The sequence below is a fragment of the Mesoplodon mirus genome (genome assembly GCF_964341445.2).
Source record: "Mesoplodon mirus genome assembly, chromosome: 11".
Classification (NCBI taxonomy): Eukaryota; Metazoa; Chordata; class Mammalia; order Artiodactyla; family Ziphiidae; genus Mesoplodon; species Mesoplodon mirus.
This window is the reverse complement of record NC_138987.1, coordinates 57,298,053-57,315,407: the sequence shown is the minus strand read 5'-3', so window position 1 is coordinate 57,315,407 and position 17,355 is coordinate 57,298,053. Positions and strand designations below refer to the sequence as shown.

At 44.1% G+C, this 17,355-nt stretch overlaps 1 protein-coding gene across 5 annotated transcripts in view; it reads left to right on the top strand.

Annotated features, from left to right (window-relative positions):
* The first annotated feature begins 210 nt into the window (after positions 1-210).
* Positions 211-17,355, top strand: part of SMAGP (small cell adhesion glycoprotein) — a 34,928-nt gene continuing 17,783 nt past the window's right edge. The window contains exons 1-4 of one of the 5 annotated variants that reach the window (XM_082635215.1): positions 1,113-1,137; positions 1,374-1,683; positions 2,043-2,159; positions 3,074-3,145. In XM_082635215.1, the coding sequence (XP_082491341.1) occupies positions 3,112-3,145 (34 nt within the window). In that variant the 5' untranslated portion in view covers positions 1,113-1,137; positions 1,374-1,683; positions 2,043-2,159; positions 3,074-3,111. The other 4 variants (XM_082635216.1, XM_082635214.1, XM_082635213.1 and 1 more) reach the window with 4 other exon arrangements.

Below are 17,355 nucleotides of genomic sequence, written 5' to 3'. Positions count from 1 at the left end.
TCTCTACCTAGAATTAATTGCAAGAACATCACCCAGTCCCTGCCTTCCAGCAATGTGAAGGACAATACTGACAGACTAGGTAAGATATCCAGAGAGTACTAGAAACAGCACACATCCAGGATATATGGGACACCCCAAAGAGCAGAGCACATACTGCTTACAGTATTGCTTATTTTATGCTAAATTGGGTGCTGAGCATGTGCATATTGGATCCTGTTTTTCTGCATGTTTACACTTTCAAAATGAATAGCATGTGCCTACAGGGTTAAAATCATGTACCAGCAAAACTTTTAAGGTTACATTTTAAACAAAGAAAATGCTTGTGAGAGACTATTAGCCATCAAATTAAATTGCAAAACTAACACAGCAAATCAGTATTCAGTTGGGCTGGATGGCCCATGAAAGTCTGTGGTTCTTAACTATCTTCAGACATAATGGAATATGCCATGCGGGAGACTGACCCAGATAACAAGAAAAAATCTCAACTTTTCTTGGAATTCATGGTCAGCTTGTCAATAAATGCAAGCAGTTGTCCACCTTTGCAACTTAACCGTTAGGATTTGAATTTCCTTTTCTCTTGGGTATTCTTTTATCTGAGGACTGGCCAGCCTTACCTTTTTATTAACTTACATCCACCTTGCCTACGTGTTACTTTCTTTGCCTTTCTTGGTTGGATTGGTAGTTTTCCCACACGTGGGCTTTCTTCTTCCTCACTGATAACTGCTATGCCTTTAAAAATATATTCAAGTAAATGAATTTAGTCAATTTACTCTGTTTTTATTTTTATTCCAACCACATAACATCTTTAGGAATGAAAGCAACTCTGCTTTCTTTTCTTTCCTTTCTTCCTTCCTTCCTTCCTTCCTCCCTCCCTTCTTTTCTTTCTTTCTTTGCTTTTTTCTCACTCTGTGCCCCCATTCTCTGAGACTCTCTCAGTCTTTTTCTCCCAAAATGAACACGCACAATTCTGGCTCTATCGATCTATATAAATATTGATTCCCAAACCTAGAGACTGCCTCCCAGGAATAAGAAGCACAGAAATCTGTATCACTGAGAGGGAAGACAGAATAACCACAAGAGTTCTAACCCTAAACAGGAAGCCAAGATAACATTTACTGAGCACTTACTGTGTGCCAGGTAAGCTTCTAATGCTTTAAATGTATCAATATTAACTCATTCCATCCCCACAGTAGATACTGCCCCAGATAAGAGAAATGAAACAAAACTGTCTAAGATCACACAGCATGAGTGAGGTTACGTCCTTACTCATTGAGTTCCTCATTAATTTGGGAACATTTCCTGCCAGAAAGAAGCGAGTCAAGAGGTGACTAAAGTATGGCATTAATTAGTAGTTAAATTGATGTGCTTCCCAGGTGCTAGAACCACGCTATGAAATGGCATGATTTTTCAGTCCCGCATTTCAGGGATGAGGGAACAGCTTTTAGAGATGTTAAGTAATTTGCCCAAAGTCACACAGCTGAGAAGCAGCGGAGCTGGAGCTGTTTGAGTCCAAAGTCCACAACACGCTCTTAACCTCTACACTACACTGCCTCGGATGAATTCGGGCAAGGAAGATCCGAATGGGACAACGTTCCTCTCCCCACCTCACACCCCGCTCCCCGGCCCGGGGTGTGCCCACTAAGTTAGCTTATGTTCCAAGCTTCTGGATACAGACCTATTTACGTAAGTGATATGCAAACGCAAGTGAATGTAATTTTCCACATTTGCTGAAAATTCAAATAACGTCGATGGCGGGGAAAGCGGACAGATCCCATTAGCTGCGGGCTCACTCTGATCCCGTGCCCTCCGGCGCCTCGAGGAGGCGGGGGAGGAAGCGGCTCCGGATGGAGAGTAAAGAGACAATCGGGGAAGGAAAAGCAGCCTTTCCTCCCGGGGGAGCTGAGGCGGCCGGGCGGGCAGAGGGAACCTGCAGAGGGCGGTTTCTCTCCTCTTTTCCTGTCCCACCCAGTCGGCCGGCCCCCCCCCCCCCCACCGGCCGGCCTCGGCAGCTAACTTTGAGCGTCTTTGCGCTGCTTCCTCAGCTCTGGGTCCCCGGCGGGTCCCCGCGGTGCCTGCGGTTCCCGCCCCCGTCGAGTTGAGCAGGACGCGCGGCGCGGCGCGGCGCCGGCCCTTCCCCTGCAGCCTGTCCGACTGGTAAGGTGAGCACGCGGAGGTGGGGACCCGGGAAGGGCCGGAGGGCCAGGCGAGCCCGGTCGCCCACACTCACGCTGCAGCCGCCGCGGCCGCGTCAAGAACTGAAACCGAGAGCGGCCGAGCTCAGGCCTCGGCTGGAGCCTCCCGTCGCGGCGGCTCGGAACCGGTGCCCGGGACGGGCCGCCCTCGGAGCGCAGCGAGCCCTGCCTGGCGCGGGTAACGCAGGAGGGCTCTGGACCGGGGTCGGGGCGCGGGGGGCGCGGGGGGCGGTGCCGCGGGCTCGAGCCCCGACGTCCGCGGACGCGGCGAGGGCCCCAAGGTGCCAGAGTCACGGCCGGGCCGGTGGTGGGCGGCCGCGGGGGCCCGGCCAGCGGGGTCGGTGGACCGCGCGGACGTTGCAGCGGACGCCCGAGGGGGCACTGGGGGCGGAGGGCTGAGCCCCAACAACCGGCCGTCTCGGGCGGGCCTGAGGGCGACTGACGACCCTCCCTCCGTTGCCCGGCGCCTGGCTCCCCAGCCCGGCCCTGCCGCTGCCCCCGCACCGGCCCCGACTCTGGGCCGGGGGCCTGACCTCCCTGCGCTCTCCTGACACCTAGTGGACGGCTTCCCCCAGACCTCGGGCTGGGAGAGAACCGGGGACTTGTTACCGCGCCTGGGTGAAACTGGGTCCGCGGCTAATTTGCGTACATTTACCTAACTTTCTCAGGCCTTGAGAAACCTCCTAGGTGAATGGTGGCCCAGTGAAAGGATCCCCGGATAGACGTTCAATAGGGCGGGGGTGGGGGTGGGGGTGGGGGGAGAGTTGGGGAAGGGACTCAGGAAAACCTGGCACCAAAGGCTTTCCTGGGATTTCCAGTCATCTTCAGCCCCAGGCATGGGCCCATCCACCTCATTCTGCTCTTTGTCCCTCTTCCTACAGATCTGCACCTCCCTGCAGGTGCCTGTCCACCTGCCGAGATGACTAGCCTCCCAACCACGCCTTCTCCAGGAGGTAGGTGAAGGCCTTTCCCACGTAAACTGCCCCACCCCAGCCCAGTCCTGGAATTCCCTGAGCCCTCTGCCCAGGTGGGAAGACTCCCACTACTCTCCACCTGCCTCACGCCAGAAAAGGTCCTGGGAGGAAGCAGCAGGCAACCAGCGTGCACACTTTAGTGCAGTTGGAATCTGAAGTTTCATGGACCTGGACCGATTCCTGGTACTACTACTTAGAGCTTTGTGACCTTGTGACCTACCCTCTAAGCTCCAGTCTCATTTGTAAAACGGGGGAAATAGTACCTTATTTGTGAGGATTAAATGAGATAATCCATGTAAAACACCTAGCACAGTGTCTCATATCTAGCAAGCACTCGGTAACGTCGGTTATTATTACTGGGTGCTTGTTAGAAAAGCCCACCTATTCCTAGAAAGGAATTCTATGGCACGTGGGATCTTAGTGCCCCCACCAGGGATCGAACCCGCGGTGCCCCCTGCTTTGGAAGCACAGAGTCTTCACCCCTGGACCGCCAGGAAAGTCCCTCTGCTTGCTTTCTAATTCCACTCCTCTGATGATTCACTCCAGCATCAAAAATCCCTTGTTCCCCGGAACTATTGTTACCCTTGTTCCCTAGTCAGGGATCCCCCTCTTTCCCCTTCACGTTAAGAATGGATTCCCAAAAAAAAAAAAAAAGAGAATGAGAATGGATTCCTACCTTTCATTTCATAACCAAGCTGAGCTGGACAAACCATCAGATATTCATTGGTTGTTTTCATTACATGTTAATTAGGGTAAGGGAGGAACAAAACCTTGGTTGGTCTATACACCTTTGTTTCCATATGCGGTCTCATTTGTCATTAGGACAGACATTCTCTGCTTTACTGATGTGGAAACAGGTGAGTGAGAACCCCAGGGGAAGTCAAAGGCAGTGTCCTCTGTGACTGGTGATGTAGCAATTCAGACCCTTGGTTGTCTGCTGGAGATAAGAAAAGGGAGAAATGGGCAGCTGTCTAGATTAGTTAGTACAGGCTTCATGAGTGGGGAAGGGATGGAGCCCTTACCCTTGAAGGATGGGTGAGGTTTATACAGGCAAAGAGGGGTGCAGCAGGGATTCCAGATAAAGGTAGCGTTTGCCACTTCTGAAACTACAGAGACTGTGCTTACCTTGGAGGGTATTCTGGGGGACAGGGCAGAGGACCTACAGAATAAACCTGCCTGTAGGGAAGAGAGGTGATGCTTGCTTGGGCAGCTGAGAAATTAGGACTTGGACAAAAGTAGAACTATATACATTCTTTTTTAAATTTTGTGGTAAGATAAACATAAATGTTACCATTTTGATTATTTTTTGGTGTACAAGTTCAGTGGTATTAAGTATTGAGTGGTATTCACATTGCTGTGCAACTGTTACCACCATCCATCTCCAGAACTTTTTCATCTTCCCAAACTGAAACTCTGTATCCATTAAATAATAACTCCTCATTCCCTTCCCCACAGCCCCTGGCTACCACCATTATACTTTCTCTCTGTATAAATTTGACTAGGTACCCAGTATAAGTGTAATCATACAAAATTTGTCCTTTTGTGTCTGGCTTATTTCACTAGCATAACATTTCCGAGCCTCGTCCATTTTGTAGCATTTGTCAGAATTTCCTTCCTTTTTAAGGCTGAATAATACTATATGTATATAATGTATATCATTTTATTTATCCACTCATACACCAATAGATACTTGGGTTGCTTCCACCTTTTGGCTGTTGTGAATACTGCTGCTTGAACGTTGGTGTACAAATATCTCTTCAAGTCCCTCTTTCAGTTCTTTTGGGTATATACCCAGAAGTGTGGTAATTCTGTTTAATTTTTTGAGGCACTGCCATACTGTTTCCCAGGGTAGCTATACCATTTTACATTCCTACCAGCAATGCATAGGGTTCCAATTTCTCCACATCCTTGACAGCACTTGTTATTTTCTGATTTTTTTTTTTTTTTTTTTTTTTTGCCGTACGCGGGCCTCTCACTGTCGTGGCCTCTCCCATTGCGGAGCACAGGCTACGGATGCGCAGGCTCAGCGGCCATGGCTCACAGGCCCAGCCGCTCTGCGGCATGTGGGATCTTCCCGGACCGGGGCACGAACCCATGTCCCCTGCATCGGCAGGCGGACTCTCAACCACTGCGCCACCAGGGAAGCCCTATTTTCTGATTTTTTTTTTTTAATTTAATTTTTTTTTTTTATACAGCAGGTTCTTATTGGTTATCTATTTTATCTATTTATTTATTTATTTATTTTTGCGGTACGCGGGCCTCTCACTGTTGTGGCCTCTCCCATTGCGGAGCACAGGCTCCGGACGCGCAGGCTCAGCGGCCATGGCTCATGGGCCCGGCCGCTCCGCGGCATATGGGATCTTCCCGGACTGGGGCACGAACCCATGTCCCCTGCATCGGCAGGCAGACTCTCAACCACTGCACCACCAGGGAAGCCCTATTTTCTGATTTTTAATAGTGGCTATCCTAATGGGTGTGAATGGTATCTCATTGTGGTTTTGATTTACATTTCCCTAATGATTAGTGATGTTGAACATCTTTTCATGTGTTTATTGGCAACTGTATGTCTTTTGGAGAAATGTCTATTCAAGTCCTTGCCCATTTTTCAATTGTCTGGTTTTGTTGTTGTTGAGTCGTATATTTACATTTTCAACCCAACAAATGACATGAGTGGAGTGGTATTTTAGGACATATCATATAGTCCCCTACCCACTGGGTCCAAGCAAATGTAAGTTCAGGGGCAGAAATGGAGAAATTACAGACAGGGTGAGGGCTTGTACTTTGAAGAATGGGATCATTGAGGGTCTTGCATGTCTTTTCCCCACCTCCCCACCTATGCCCTTTCACATCCGTTTGCCCCAATCTATAAAGATCTCCTAAAGGAGATATCCTTTAAGAGGGCTGAAAGTGAGGGCCACATTAGAACTTTCAGGGGCCCTTGGCACTTTTGCCTTTGTGGGCCCATTCCTCCATTTAAAAAGGTAATATGTTAAAAATTGTATTTTACAACTATGTTGGTATAAGGAAGAATACAATATTAATATACAATAAAATCATTAATGGTTATATTTATAATTGATTGATATAACAATATTATAATTTCCTTGATATAAACATTCAATTTTTTCTTCTGATTTTAAAAGAAATTAAGATCATTAAAAAACATTTTCATGGGCCCCTAGAAGTATGGTGGACCCTAGGCGCGTTGCCTGCTGTGCCTAGTGCGTAAGTTGCCCTCTTGGAAGGAGAGTGGGGTGGAATAGGCATTGTCCACTCTGCCCACCCCACTGGGTAAAGCCCATCCCTTGCCATGTAGTCACACTAGCTACATCCTAGGTTGTCCTCACTCTAGATTAGATGCTCAGTGTTGTTCATCTCGCTTATTCCTCATCACAACCCTGTGAGCATGTTTCATTCTCATTTTACAGAAGCAAAAACTGAGGTTCAGGGAAGTTAAGAAATTTTCAGAGGTTAGGCAATTCTCCCAAGGTCACGCAGCTAATAAGGGCAGAGGCAGGATATTGTGCCAAGTCCTGTATTCTTTCCGTCATGGTATACTGCTCTCAGCCACTCCACCCCATGGCTGGGGCACATGAAAGAGAAGGAAGGAGAAAGGGAGCAGAATTCCAGGGCGGGTTCCCATGGAAAGGAGAATTGGGGGAGCCGCCCTTTGCTGGGCAGGGCTAGAGCAAATAAATAGGTTGTCAGACTCAGGTGGCAAAGGATCTGATGCCTCAGTGATAAGAGATTTAGCCCAGAAACAAGGGCCACAAACAAACCAACAGGTATCTAGGTTAACCAAAAAAAAAAAAAAAAAAAAAGTGAGTGAGCCAAATAGATCTTGAAGTTCATTTGCTGTAGGTTAGGATTTGGGTGGAGCCTCAAATCTCAGATCTTGTGGTCCTCAGCCCCAGGCCTCCCTCCTTAAAGAAAATGCGTGCTACAGTCTTTCTGAGCCTGAGAAGGGAAGGAACAAAGTAACATTCTTTTTTTTTTTTAATATTTCTTCTTTCCTTAGTATATTGCCTTTCTTATTTATTTATTTATTTATTTATTTAGGCTGCACTGGGTCTTGGTTGTGGCACACGGGATCTTCACTGAGGCATGCAGGATCTTTTAGTTGTGGTGGGCAGACTTATTAGTTGCAGCATGCAGACTCTTAGTTGCGGCATGCAGACTCATAGTTGAGGCATGCATGCGGGATCTAGTTCCCTGACCAGGGATCGAACCCAGGCCCCCTGCATCGGGAGCACGGAGTCTTACTCACTGGACTGCCAGGGAAGTCCCCAGAGTAACATTCTTATTCCTTTGTTTGGAAGAGGAGACAGGAGAGAAATGGGGTAGGAACAGGAGATAATGGGGGGAAAGCTGTAAACCATTTCTCCCCTTGTATGCCACGTTTCCTGAACTTAGTTTACTTTGTTGTTGTTCTTTCATTACAAAGCTATTACATGCCCCTCAGGGAATAACCTTCTAGACTTTTTCTATGTGTGTGTGTGTGTGTGTGTATATATATATATATATGTTTATAGTTCTATTTTCTTTTTCTTTTTCTTTTTTTTAAAATTTATTTATTTATTTTTGGCTGCGCTGGGTCTTCATTGCTGTGCACGGGCTTTCTCTAGGCACGCAGGCTTCAGTAGTTGTGGTTCGCAGGGTCTAGAGTGCAGGCTCAATAGTTGTGGCACACGGGCTTAGTTGCTCCACGGCATGTGGGATCTTCCTGGACCAGGGCTCGAACCCATGTCCCCTGCATTGGCAGGCGGATCCTTAACCACTGCGCCACCAGGGAAGCCCTACTTTACTTTTTTTAACAAACATGTAATCATATAACACATACTGCCCTAGCAGTTTGCTTTTTTTGTCTAACCATATATTCTGTTCCAGTAATTGCAGATCTACCACATTCTTTTTAACAACTGTACTATTTCCAGAATGAATGACCTGTCATTTATTTAATCATTCCTCTGCTGATAGACATTCAGGTATGTGTCACTCTTGCAAACAGTGCTTTAGTGAACACCCATCCTGCAATAAAACCCTGAGAACCAAACCCAGTGGACACGTCAACAAAATGTTTAGCTGGAGGCAAGGCAGGGATGGTTCCAGAAGTTGCGAAGAACCTTGAAGTGAGGAGATAGATTTAAAGCCTGGCTGGGCCAACCACTGAGTGACGGTGGGCTGGTTGACGAAGCTTGCTGAGCTACCTCAATTTTCTGGCTTGTACATAATGATAATACCAATGCTACTTACATCACATTCTTGGGGTAGAGATAAAATAATGTATGTTTTGCAAACTGTAAGTCACAAATATCGATTATTGTTCTGATACTTAAAGCCCAAAGGCTCCGGCTCATTAGCTCTGACACCCTGTGACTTTTAGTCTGAGAAAAGCTCTTCTGTGTGGAGTAGAATTCAAATTCTTGATTTTTTTTTTTTTTTTTTTTTTTTTTTTGACCTGCTGCATGGCATGCAGGATCTTAGTTCCCTGACCAGGGATCGAACCCATGCCCCCTGCAGTGGAAGCACAGAGGCTTACACACTGGACCACCAGGGAAGTCCCTGATTTGTTAAAAATTTTTATTGGACTATAGTTGATTTACAATGTTGTATTAGTACAATAAAGTACAGTAAAGCAAATCAGTTATACATATACACATACCCACTCTTTTTTAGATTCTTTTAATTTTTTTTTTTTTTTTTTTTTTTTTTTGCCGTATGCGGGCCTCTCACTGTCGTGGCCTCTCCCGTTGCGGAGCACAGGCTCTGGACGCGCAGGCTCAGCGGCCATGGCTCACGGGCCCAGCCACTCCGCGGCATGTGGGATCTTCCTGGACCAGGGCACGAACCCGTGTCCCCTGCATCAGCAGGCGGACTCTCAACCACTGCACCACCAGGGAAGCCCTAAATTTTTTTTTTTTAATTTTATTTTATTTTATTTTTTTGCTTTATAACAAACTTAATCAGTTATACATATACATATGTTTCCATATCCCCTCCCTTTTGCGTCTCCCTCCCACCCTCCCTATCCCACCCCTCCAGGCGGTCACAAAGTACCGAGCTGATCTCCCTGTGCTATGCGGCTGCTTCCCACTAGATATCTACCTCACGTTTGGTAGTGTATATATGTCCATGCCGCTCTTTCACTTTGTCACAGCTTACCCTTCCCCCTCCCCATATCCTCAAGTCCATTCTCTAGTAGGTCTGTGTCTTTATTCCTGTCTTACCCCTATGTTCTTCATGACATTTTTTTTCTTAAATTCCATATATATGTGTTAGCATACAGTATTTGTCTTTCTCTTTCTGACTTACTTCACTCTGTATGACAGACTCTAGGTCTATCCACCTCATTACAAATAGCTCAATTTCATTTCTTTTTATGGCTGAGTAATATTCCATTGTATATATGTGCCACATCTTCTTTATCCATTCATCCGATGATGGACACTTAGGTTGTTTCCATCTCCGGGCTATTGTAAATAGGGCTGCTATGAACATTTTGGTACATGTCTCTTTTTGAATTATGGTTTTCTCAGGGTATATGCCCAGTAGTGGGATTGCTGGGTCATATGGTAGTTCTATTTGTAGTTTTTTAAGGAACCTCCATACCGTTCTCCATAGCGGCTGTACCAATTCACATTCCCACCAGCAGTGCAAGAGTGTTCCCTTTTTTCCACACCCTCTCCAGCATTTATTGTTTCTAGATTTTTTGATGATGGCCATTCTGACTGGTGTGAGATGATATCTCATTGTAGTTTTGATTTGCATTTCTCTAATGAGTAAAGATGTTGAGCATCCTTTCATGTGTTTGTTGGCAGTCTGTATATCTTCTGTGGAGAAATGTCTATTTAGGTCTTCTGCCCATTTTTGGATTGGGTTGTTTGTTTTTTTGTTATTGAGCTGCATGAGCTGCTTATAAATTTTGGAGATTAATCCTTTGTCAGTTGCTTCATTTGCAAATATTTTCTCCCATTCTGAGGGTTGTCTTTTGGTCTTGTTTATGGTTTCCTTTGCTGTGCAAAAGCTTTTAAGTTTCATTAGGTCCCATGTGTTTATTTTTGTCTTTATTTCCATTTCTCTAGGAGGTGGGTCAAAAAGGATCTTGCTGTGATGTATGTCATAGAGTGTTCTGCCTATGTTTTCCTCTAAGAGTTTGATAGTGTCTGGCCTTACATTTAGGTCTTTAATCCATTTTGAGCTTATTTTTGTGTATGGTGTTAGGGAGTGATCTAATCTCATACTTTTACATGTCCCTATCCAGTTTTCCCAGCACCACTTATTGAAGAGACTGTCCTTTCTCCACTGTACATTCCTGCCTCCTTTATCAAAGATAAGGTGACCATATGTCCGTGCGTTTAACTCTGGGCTTTCTATCCTGTTCCATTGATCTATCTTTCTGTTTTTGTGCCAGTACCATACTGTCTTGATTACTGTAGCTTTGTAGTATAGTCTGAAGTCAGGGAGCCTGATTCCTCCAGCTCCATTTTTCGTTCTCAAGATTGCTTTGGCTATTCGGGGTCTTTTGTGTTTCCATACAAATTGTGAAATTTTTTGTTCTAGTTCTGTGAAAAATGCCAGTGGTAGTTTGATAGGGATTGCATTGAACCTGTAGATTGCTTTGGGTAGTAGAGTCCTTTTCACAATATTGATTCTTCCAATCCAAGAACATGGTACATCTCTCCATCTATTTGTATCATCTTTAATTTCTTTCATCAGTGTCTTATAATTTTCTGCATACAGGTCTTTTGTCTCCTTAGGTAGGTTTATTCCTAGATATTTTATTCTTTTTGTTGCAGTGGTAAATGGGAGTGTTTCTTGATTTCACTTTCAGATTTTTCATCATCAGTATATAGGAATGCCAGAGATTTCTGTGCATTAATTTTGTATCCTGCAACTTTACCAAATTCATTGATTAACTCTAGTAGTTTTCTGGTAGCATCTTTAGGATTCTCTATGTATAGTATCATGTCATCTGCAAACAGTGACAGCTTTACTTCTTCTTTTCTGATTTGGATTCTTTTATTTCCTTTTCTTCTCTGATTGCTGTGGCTAAAACTTCCAAAACTATGTTGAATAAGAGTGGTGAGAGTGGGCAACCTTGTCTTGTTCCTGATCTTAGTGGAAATGGTTTCAGTTTTTCACCATTGAGGACGATGTTGGCTGTGGGCTTGTCATATATGGCCTTTATTATGTTGAGGAAAGTTCCCTCTATGCCTACTTTCTGCAGGGTTGTTATCATAAATGGGTGTTGAATTTTGTTGAAAGCTTTCTCTGCATCTATTGAGATGATCATATGGTTTTTCTCCTTCAATTTGTTAATATGGTGTATCACGTTGATTGATTTGCGTATATTGAAGAATCCTTGCATTCCTGGAATAAACCCCACTTGATCATGGTGTATGATCCTTTTAATGTGCTGCTGGATTCTGTTTGCTAGTATTTTGTTGAGGATTTTTGCGTCTATGTTCATCAGTGATATTGGCCTGTAGTTTTCTTTCTCTGTGACATCCTTGTCTGGTTTTGGTATCAAGTTGATGGTGGCCTTGTAGAATGAGTTTGGGAGTGTTCCTCCCTCTGCTATATTTTGGAAGAGTTTGAGAAGGATAGGTGTTAGCTCTTCTCTAAATGTTTGATAGAATTCGCCTGTGAAGCCATCTGGTCCTGGGCTTTTGTTTGTTGGAAGATTTTTTTTTTTTTTTCTTTTTTTTGCTGTATGCGGGCCTCTCACTGTTGTGGCCTCTCCCGTTGCGGAGCACAGGCTCCGGATGCGCAGGCCCAGCGGCCACGGCTCACGGGCCCAGCCGCTCCGCGGCATATGGGATCCTCCCAGACCGGGGCACGAACCCGTATCCCCTGCATCGGCAGGCGGACTCTCAACCACTGCGCCACCAGGGAGGCCCTGTTGGAAGATTTTTTATCACAGTTTTCAATTTCAGTGCTTGTGATTGGTCTGTTCATATTTTCTATTTCTTCCTGATTCAGTCTTGGCAGGTTGTGCATTTCTAAGAATTTGTACATTTCTTCCAGGTTGTCCATTTTATTGGCATAGAGTTGCTTGTAGTAATCTCTCTTGATCTTTTGTATTTCTGCAGTGTCAGTTGTTACTTCTCCTTTTTCATATCTAATTCTGTTGATTTGAGTCTTCTCCCTTTTTTTCTTGATGAGTCTGGCTAATGATTTATCAATTTTGTTTATCTTCTCAAAGAACCAGCTTTTAGTTTTATTGATCTTTGCTATCGTTTCCTTCATTTCTTTTTCATTTATTTCTGATCTGATCTTTATGATTTCTTTCCTTCTGCTAACTTTGGGGTGATTTTGTTCTTCTTTCTCTAATTGCTTTAGGTGCAAGGTTAGGTTGTTTATTCGAGATGTTTCCTGTTTCTTAAGGTGGGATTGTATTGCTATAAACTTCCCTCTTAGAACTGCTTTTGCTGCATCCCATAGGTTTTGGGTCGTCGTGTCTCCATTGTCATTTGTTTCTAGGTATTTTTTAATTTCCCCTTTGATTTCTTCAGTGATCACTTCGTTATGAAGTAGTGTATTGTTTAGCCTCCATGTGTTTGTATTTTTTACAGATCTTTTCCTGTAATTGATATCTAGTCTCATAGCATTGTGGTCGGAAAAGATACTTGATACAATTTCAATTTTCTTAAATTTACCAAGGCTTGATTTGTGACCCAAGATATGATCTATCCTGGAGAATGTTCCATGAGCACTTGAGAAAAATGTGTATTCTGTTGTTTTGGGATGGAATGTCCTATAAATATCAATTAAGTCCATCTTGTTTAATGTATCATTTAAAGCTTGTGTTTCCTTATTTATTTTCATTTTGGATGATCTGTCCATTGGTGAAAGTGGGGTGTTAAAGTCCCCTACTATGAGTGTGTTACTGTCGATTTCTCCTTTTATGGCTGTTAGCATTTGCCTTATGTACTGAGGTGCTCCTATGTTTGGTGCATAAATATTTACAATTGTTATATCTTCTTCTTGGATCGATCCCTTGATCATTATGTAGTGTCCTTCTTTGTCTCTTCTAGTAGTCTTTGTTTTAAAGTCTATTTTGTCTGATATGAGAATTGCTACTCCAGCTTTCTTTTGGTTTCCATTTGCATGGAATATCTTTTTCCATCCCCTTACTTTCAGTCTGTATGTGTCTCTAGGTCTGAAGTGGGTCTCTTGTAGACAGCATATATATGGGTCTTGTTTTTGTATCCATTCAGCCAATCTGTATCTTTTGGTGGGAGCATTTAGTCCATTTACATTTAAGGTAATCATCGATATGTATGTTCCTATTCCCATTTTCTTAATTGTTTTGGGTTCGTTATTGTAGGTCTTTTACTTCTGTTGTGTTTCTTGCCTAGAGAAGTTCCTTTAGCATTTGTTGTAAAGCTGGTTTGGTGGTGCTGAACTCTCTCAGCTTTTGCTTGTCTGTAAACGTTTTAATTTCTCCATCAAATCTGAATGAGATCCTTGCTGGGTCGAGTAATCTTGGTTGCAGGTTCTTCTCCTTCATCACTTTAATTATGTCCTGCCACTCCCTTCTGGCTTGTAGAGTTTCTGCTGAGAGATCAGCTGTTATCCTGATGGGGATTCCCTTGTGTGTGATTTGTTGTTTTTGCCTTGCTGCTTTTATTATGATTTCTTTGTGTTTCATTTTTGACAGTTTGATTAATATGTGTCTTGGCGTATTTCTCCTTGGATTTATTCTGTATGGGACTCTCTGTGCCTCCTGGACTTGATTAACTATTTCCTTTCCCATATTAGGGAAGTTTTCAACTATAATCTCTTCAAATATTTTCTCAGTCCCTTTCTTTTTCTCTTCTTCTTCTGGAACCCCTATAATTCGAATGTTGGTGCGTTTAATGTTGTCCCAGAGGTCTCTGAGACTGTCCTCTGTTCTTTTCATTCTTTTTTCTTTATTTTGCTCTGCAGCAGTTATTTCCACTATTTTATCTTCCACCTCACTTATCCGTTCTTCTGCCTCAGTTATTCTGCTATTGATCCCATCTAGAGTATTTTTTATTTCATGTATTGTGTTTTTAATTGATGCTTGATTCATCTTTAGTTCTTCTAGGTCCTTGTTAACTGTTTCTTGCATTTTGTCTATTCTATTTCCAAGATTTTGGATCTGGGAAATAGAATCTTGGATCATCTTTACCATCATTATTCTGAATTCTTTTTCAGGTAGAGTGCCTATTACCTCTTCATTTGTTAGGTCTGGTGGGTTTTTATCTTGCTCCTTCTCCTGCTGTGTGTTTTTCTGTCTTCTCATTTTGCTTATGTTACTGTGTTTGGGGTCTCCTTTTTGCAGGCTGCAGGTTCGTAGTTCTTGTTGTTTTTGGTGTCTGTCCCCAGTGGCTAAGGTTGGTTTAGTGGGTTGTGTAGGCTTCCTGGTGGAGGGGACTAGTGCCTGTGTTCTGGTGGATGAGGCTGGATCTTGTCTTTCTGGTGGGCAGGTCCACGTCTGGTGGTGTGTTTTGGGGTGTCTGTGGACTTTTTATGATTTTAGGCCACCTCTCTGCTAATGGGTGGCGTTGTGTTCCTGTCTTGCTAGTTGTTTGGCTTAGGGTGTCCAGCACTGTAGCTTGCTGGTCATTGAGTGAAGTTGGGTGCTGGTGTTGAGATGGAGATCTCTGGAAGATTTTCGCCGTTTGATATTATGTGGAGCTGGGAGGTCTCTTGTGGACCAGTGTCCTGAAGTTGGCTCTCCCACCTCAGAGGCACAGCACTGACTCCGGGCTCCTCAATTTGGGATGATGTGTTGTCTATTCATGTATTCCACAGATGCAGGGTACATCAAGTTGATTGTGGAGCTTTAATCCGCTGCTTCTGAGGCTGCTGGGAGAGGTTTCCCTTTCTCTTCTTTGTTCTCACAGCTCCTGGGTCTCAGCTTTGGATTTGGCCCCGCCTCTGCGTGTAGGTCGCCGGAGGGCGTCTGTTCTTCGCTCAGACAGGAGAGGGTTAAAGGAGCAGCCTCTTCGGGGACTCTGGCTCACTCAGGCCGGGCGGGAGGGAGGGGCACGGAGTGCGGGGCGAGCCTTTTGGGAGGTCTGGGGTCTTCTGCCAGCGTTCAGTAGGTGTTCTGTAGGGGTTGTTCCACGTGTAGCTGTATTTCTGGTGTATCCGTGGGGAGGAAGGTGATCTCCGCGTCTTACTCTTCCGCCATCTTACCCGGAAGTCCTAAATTTTTGATTTTTTAATAGACATTTTATTTTGGAATAATTTTAGATTTATAGAAAAGTTGCAAAAATAGTACAGAGAGTTTGTATACCCTTCAGCCATGTTTCCTCAAATGTCATTTGGTACATTTGACGTCGATAGAGATAACCACAATACATTTGTGAAGACCAGGAAATTAACATTGGTATGATACTGGGTTTTTTTTAATGAATTATTTTTATTTTAATTAATTTATTTTTTTAATATTTATTTATTTATTTTGGCTGCACTGGGTCTTAGTTGCGGCACGCGAGATCTTCATTGTGGCATGTTTAGTTTCAGCATGAGGACTCTTAGTTGCGGCATGCATGTGGGATCTGGTTCCCCGACCAGGGATCAAACCTGGGACCTCTGCATTGGGAGTGCAGAATCTTGTTACCCACTGGACCGCCAGGGAAGTCCCAACATTGGTACGACACTGTTAACTAAACTACAGACTTCATTGAGAGCTCAGCAGTTTGAAAATTTGCTTTTGTAGTGAATTCTGATAGAACATTTTCAATTTATAAAAATTCTAACATTAAGGCTGAGAAAGGTCCTGAGGGTCAGATAGTTCAACTACCCGTTCTGTGCTGGAATTCTCTCTCCATTTCCCCATGAAGCATCTGCCCAGTTTTGCTCTCCGTTCTCTGGGGAAGGCATCCATCTCCCATTAGTTTCTGCCATTAGTGCTCTTGTACAGGTCATCGTTGGTATATTCAAAGACAGCATTCAGGTCCCAACCCTCCATCCCCAACTAAGTTTTCACTCAGCTTTCTCTTACAGGCTTTCCTGATCTGATATGGTTTCCAAGCCATTCACTGTGTTGGCTGCTCAGCTCAAAACTGGCACCCAGATGCAACTCAGCGGTCTAGGAATAGCGCAGAGTAGGGCAGCACTGTTGATGCCATTGTAGAGACCACATTTATATTCATGGTGCCTAAAATAGCAGCAAGTTTTAAATATTTTATGATTATAAAAGTCATTATCATCATAAGAAATTTGGAAGATAAAGGAAAAGAAAGAAAATAAAAAGCATCCAAAATTCTACGACCTTCCTCTCACTCTTGCTGCTATTTTGGGTTCTATCCTTCCAGTGTCGGTGAATTTCTAGTGATCCCACTGTAAGTCTTTTATAGATGCTGCTAAGCTGTGGCTTCCCCATTATTTGTGAGTAGTTGATTTCCCGGAAGAGCAAGGTGTGTGTTGAATTCTCATCTTGTTCAGTTTGGCCAATTTCTCCAGTCATTTTAAATCTCTTTATCAGCTTACTAGTTGCCCCTCTAACTTTGAGTCCTTCACAGATTTGTTGAACCTTCCCTGGGTCTACTGGGGTCTGTATTTACCCAAAGGACACTAAACCCTTCCACACTAAGCCTGTGTGGAAGGCACCAATAAGGCAGAGCACCAAAACAAAAGGTCTCACAAAGGATTTAATATTCACTATTTTTATTTATTTATTTATTTTGTCTGTGCTGCCTGGCTTGTGGGATCTTGGTTCCCTGACCAGGGATTGAACCCGGGCCCTTGGCAGTGAGAGCGCAGAGTCCTAATGACTGGACAGCCAGGGAATTCCCTCACTGTATTTTAAAAACAAGCAAAAAAGCCAAGAGTTGTTACCATAAAGGGAAAATGTATTATTGGACTTTCTTTTATCTGTCTTGTGATTTAGTATTTTTATTTTTATTTATGTATTTTAAAATTTATTTATTTATTTATTTATTTATGTATTTAATTATTTATTTATTTATGGCTGTGTTGGGTTTTCGTTGCTGCGTGCGGCTTTCTCTAGTTGAGACGGGCGGCGGCTACTCTTCATTGTGGTGCGAAGGCTTCTCATTGCAGTGGCTTCTCCCACTGCGGATCATGGGCTCTAGGCGCGCAAGCTTCGGTAGTTGTGGCACATGGGCCCAGTAGTTGTGGCTCACGGGCCCCAGAGCACAGGCTCAGTAGTTGTGGCCCACGGGCTTAGTTGCTCCGTGGCATGTGGG